Source organism: Helobdella robusta, assembly GCF_000326865.2.
Source record: "Helobdella robusta unplaced genomic scaffold HELROscaffold_38, whole genome shotgun sequence".
Classification (NCBI taxonomy): Eukaryota; Metazoa; Annelida; class Clitellata; order Rhynchobdellida; family Glossiphoniidae; genus Helobdella; species Helobdella robusta.
In genome coordinates, this window is record NW_008704829.1 from 443,053 (window position 1) to 448,084 (window position 5,032).

The 5,032-nt window shown below is 36.1% G+C and overlaps 1 protein-coding gene across 1 annotated transcript in view; it reads left to right on the forward strand.

The window, feature by feature from the left end:
• Positions 1-2,204: 2,204 nt before the first annotated feature.
• The window catches only part of HELRODRAFT_83989 (hypothetical protein), a gene marked incomplete at both ends in the record, with an annotated part of 11,106 nt that continues 8,278 nt past the window's right edge, over positions 2,205-5,032 (forward strand). Inside the window, 6 exons of the mRNA XM_009023799.1 lie at positions 2,205-2,329; positions 2,905-3,016; positions 3,317-3,356; positions 3,795-3,858; positions 4,135-4,223; positions 4,337-4,384. Coding sequence (XP_009022047.1) covers positions 2,205-2,329; positions 2,905-3,016; positions 3,317-3,356; positions 3,795-3,858; positions 4,135-4,223; positions 4,337-4,384 — 478 coding nt within the window. The remainder of the gene's footprint in view (positions 2,330-2,904; positions 3,017-3,316; positions 3,357-3,794; positions 3,859-4,134; positions 4,224-4,336; positions 4,385-5,032) is intronic.

Sequence of the window (5,032 nt, forward strand, 5' to 3'; positions counted from 1 at the left end):
TTAATAATAATAATAATAATAATAATAATAATAATAATAATAACTCACTCACATACGAACATCCATGCAGGTCATCTGTGGGAAATGTCTGGACGATGACATCCGTTTCCCTGTTAGTTACGTCATCATCATCATTTTTATCATTATCATTATTATTATTATTATTAATTATATCTTATTATCATCATCATCAGATCAGCATCTTTTTCTTCCTTTTTATCATCATCATCTTCGTCATCATCATCATTACCATCATCATCTGTCTTGTTATCGACGTCATTAGTATCGTCGTCCTCATCATCATCATAATCATCATCATGAAGATCATCATCATGAAGATCACCATCATGAAGATCACCATCATCATCATCACCTTCAGATTCTTGGTAATAGTTTTGCTGAGATCCTGGAACAAAAGATCAGTGTATCTCTAGATTCCATTGAGCCGGTTAGTTTTTTTTTTTTTTTTTTTTTTTTTTTGAGAAAACCTACCAGCTAGACTGTTTTATGGATTCATGCGTGTGGATACAAGCAAGATTTGTGATGTTTTATAGTGAACGAGGATTAATGTGCTTGTTGTTTATATGTGAAATTCTGTTCAAACATGCTTTGATTTTTTTTTTAATTTTTCTCTCCAACGGAATTTTTGCTTTAAAATTTTAATTTTATATTTTTCGAAAATTGTGGATATGATCGGCTAAAATACTTTCTTTCCAAGTGAACTGCCAGGCTCTGTCTTTAGCCTAGCACGATCTGTTATTATTTCTCTATTTAATTCCTCTAGACCAATGAATAACGTCATTTTTAAACCAATGACAGACATCATTTTTGTAGTCGCGTGTGTGCATATGTGTGCATACATCTTGATGATTGGCCAACGAAGCATAAATACACTTGCATACATACATTAAAAAAGAATTAAAAGCGCATTTATTTTCTTTGGTTTAACGTTTAGTATTTTTCTTTAATCGTTCACTCGTATACTGTTTTATTTATGTGAGAGCTTTTGAAATTTTTTTATTTAATTAGCGCTATATAAATGAACATTAATAATAATAAAAAAAAATAATAATACTCATATTAAAACAACGAGATAGCGTAATAGGGAAGGTGTCCTATGTTTGTGGTCGATACGTCCGAGGAATGCTGATGAAATATTTTTAAAAAATTCACACGTGCATCTATGTATGTTCAGTGTTCATGTACATGCATTTTTTTTTATAACGAGCATGTATGCATGGACATCACAGCGCATGCACCTGCTTATGATCATTAACCTTGACTTGTACTTTCACTTTTATACTCTCGTCCCTATAAACGTCTTCTCACGTGTTACCTGCGTGCCTCTTCCTACCCATCTATCTACCTGAACAACAAACAGTCAGAGCATTTTAAAATAGAAACACACACTTAATGACATTTTCATATCCAGCTACAAACCTACGAGGAACAACCACGTGGGTGAGATGTCATGATGTTGCTGTTTGCGTGCCGACTGAGCTCGAATGCAAACAGTTTTCTATATGGTATAGTTGATAAACTGTTGTTTAAACTTCAGATGGTTCCAGAACCAAACTGCTAGAATGATATGCCGCAAATTAAAATTTGATAGTGCATCGCCAAATCCAAAGGAGTTGCATTGGCTGCTTCGTGTTAAACAAAGAATCAATCAAGTTCAAGTTGTGTGTGATGGTATTTAAAAGTTTGAATGGTCTGGCTCCGAAATATTTAGAAGATAAATGTATTTCATCTATGTCATCACGTGTGTGTCTAAGGTCTTCTGATTCAAACACGCTGTATGTTAGAGATCGAAATCTGAAAACAGCAGATAGAGATTTTGCAGTTGTTTTGAAACAGCCTACCTATCGAATTACACTCATCTGAGTTTATCATTAACTGAGTTTAGAAAACGTCCAAAAGACATACCTTTTTGGTAACTCCTAGTGATCTCCACCGATGATGGCTTCGCTTTCAACATGCTTCATACGAGGAGAACGCTGATGAGAGGCAATTATAATTGGCGCTATATAAATTCGAAATTTATTCGTTCATTCATTCATTCATTCATTCATTCATTCATTCATTCGTTCATTCATTTATTCATATATACATACATACGTACGTAAGAACATACATACATGCATACATTCACGCACAGACAGACACACACATACATACATATACAACACACGGCATAGGTATATTTAGAAGAGTTGCAGAAGTACATACCGTGTAAGCTGAGGAACTCCCTATGTGTGCCCATCCTTTGTAGGGTCACAGGTCAGGTGCTTGCTATCACGTGCATCGTCAATAAGATCAATGGCAGTAGGTTCGCAATGATGACGTCATATATGATGACGTTGTTATTATAACGTTACACTGATGACGTCACGATGGTGGCGTTGAATATGATGACGTTTTGATGATGAGGAGGATGTTCATACATTGGGGGTGGTGGCGGTGATGTGATGTGTTGATGGCGACGATGATGATGATGATGTTGTTGTGATGATGTTGTGATGATGATGGTGATGATGTTGTGATGATGATGATGATGGTGATGGTGTTGTGATGATGATGATGATGGTGATGATGTTGTGATGATGATGTTGTGATGATGATGATGATGGTGATGATGTTGTGATGATGTTGTGATGATGATGGTGATGATGACAATGGTGGTGTTTGTTTACGATGACGCAGTTGTTATCGTTAAGGGGTATAATGAAAACGTTTATTATCAACCCCACCCGTTATCATAACTATCCGATATTTAATCCTCATCTTATTGGCGCCAGCACGCATAATCATCACCATTATCCTCCTCATTATCACTATCATCATCATCACTTTTAATATCATCATCATCATTATCCTCATCGCCATCATCATCATCACCGTCAGTTTCACAGAAAGAGATGAGATGGTTATAAAGCATTGCTTCACTTATACGGCACCAGTCCTACATAGTGCCATTGTCTTGCAGAATGAACGAATCGTCCGAAATCAAACCCAAGTTAGTCTTTCTGTCTGACTGCAAGTCTGACTGTGAGTCTGTATGTTTGTCTGTCCGTCTGTCTGTCTGTATGTTTGTCTGTCTGTTTGTCTGTCTGTCTGTCTAGCTGTGCGTTTGTATGTCTGACTGTCTGTAAGTCTGTTTGTATATACCTTTTTTTGTTTTACTGTCTATTCGTCTTTCTCATTCGTCTGTGTGTTCATCTCACGTTTCGCAATCAGATTTTACATTTTTATCAGCTGACTGTTTACAAAATATACTACCGTGAATTCTTTCCACGATGTTCATTTAAATCTGCAGGTTCTGTTGCAAGTCGCCAAAAATCTTTTCAGAAATTTAGGTGGTATGTTGCATATGCTGCCGTTGTATTCATTTATCCATTTCTCTTTTCTATGTACTTGAAATTTAAATTAACTTTTAATGAATGAGTCATTCGTCATCATCACATCTTTATGACATCATCATAACATTCATTATGACAACATGATGACATCATGTTTATTACATCATCCCCATTTGATGGTCTAATGGAGAAATATGCCTGCTTTTGTGTTACAGCGACTCGGTTCGAATGCCAAGATATCCCTACTTGTTTTATACGCAATGCGTTTGACGCATGAATTCGTGCGTGTGCGTGTGTATATGTGCGTGTGTATGTATGTGTGTGTGTGTGTGTGTGTGTGTGTGTGTGTGTTAGTTGCCAAACAACAACAATAATAATAATATTAATTACCACGACGTCATCATTCCATCACATGACGTCATTGTCACGTGACAGGGGATATAACCACCTTGTTGAGCAAAATTATGCAGGAGGCCAGAAACCTAACACAGGCTGAAAGGTTCATTGTTATTATTGTTGTTGTTTTTGTTGTTGCTGCTGTGCTGCTGCTGTTGTTGTTTTTGTTTTTGTTGTTGTTGTTGTTGTCGATGGCTCAGTTCCCGTACGTATCACTTCTACATACTTTTTTTAATGTTTTCATCTTAATTTCAGCTTTCAACGTCCGTCCGGATGATAAAAATTTTTGTAATAATAATAATAATAATAATAATAATAATCGTCATCATCGTAATCATCATCATCATCATCTTGTTATCATCATCGTCGTCGTCGTCAGATGTTCAGTTTTTTTGCTCGATAAGGAAACGAACGAGTTGATTGCAAAGGTCTTTGATGGGGATGTTTCCGATCCTACAATAAAGGTTTGTTGATTGAATGATTGATTGATTGATTGATTGATTGATTGATTCATTCGTTCATTCATTCATTCATCCATTCATTCATTCATTTTCTTGTACAGTCATCCTCCTCATCAGAAGTTCGCATAGCAGCTTCGTTAGGAATAGCCGGGCATGTGGCCACCACAGGTGCGTGTATCTCTCTATCTGTGTGTGTTTGTGTGTGTGTGTGCGTGCGTGCGTCTGAGTGTGTGCCTACACGTGTGTGTGTATGTTTGAATTCTGATTGGTTTTTATGGACTTTGATGAGTGTCGTATTTAGTTAAATGAATGAATGATTGATTTGGTGCAAATTAATATTTGAGTTTGTTGTTATTCACTGTTGAATTCGATTTTAGTTCTCCAATGCATATATCCTCTGTATAGCTTCTTTTCAGTTGTGCTCAAAGTTTTAATGTAAAAGCGATTAAATATGATTTATATGTGATTATATATGACATGGGCCATACGCAGTACAAGGCGTTCATGTTGACAAGATAGCATGTATTTTGGAAATTTAGGTTCTAGCATTCAGACGTACGTACGAGCGTGTACAAGCTTCTATGCTTTCTAAAATATTATCACACGTGCAAAATACTCACAGACACACACAATCACATACAATCACATACACACATAATACTCTGAGATACAAAAGCTCACATGCACATACACACATGTTATCTTAACAAGCACACACATACAGATGGATGCACCTACATACGCATATATACTCATATGTATAAATATCTACACACATACATACCCAGCAAACATTTTAGGCAAACAATTCACTAG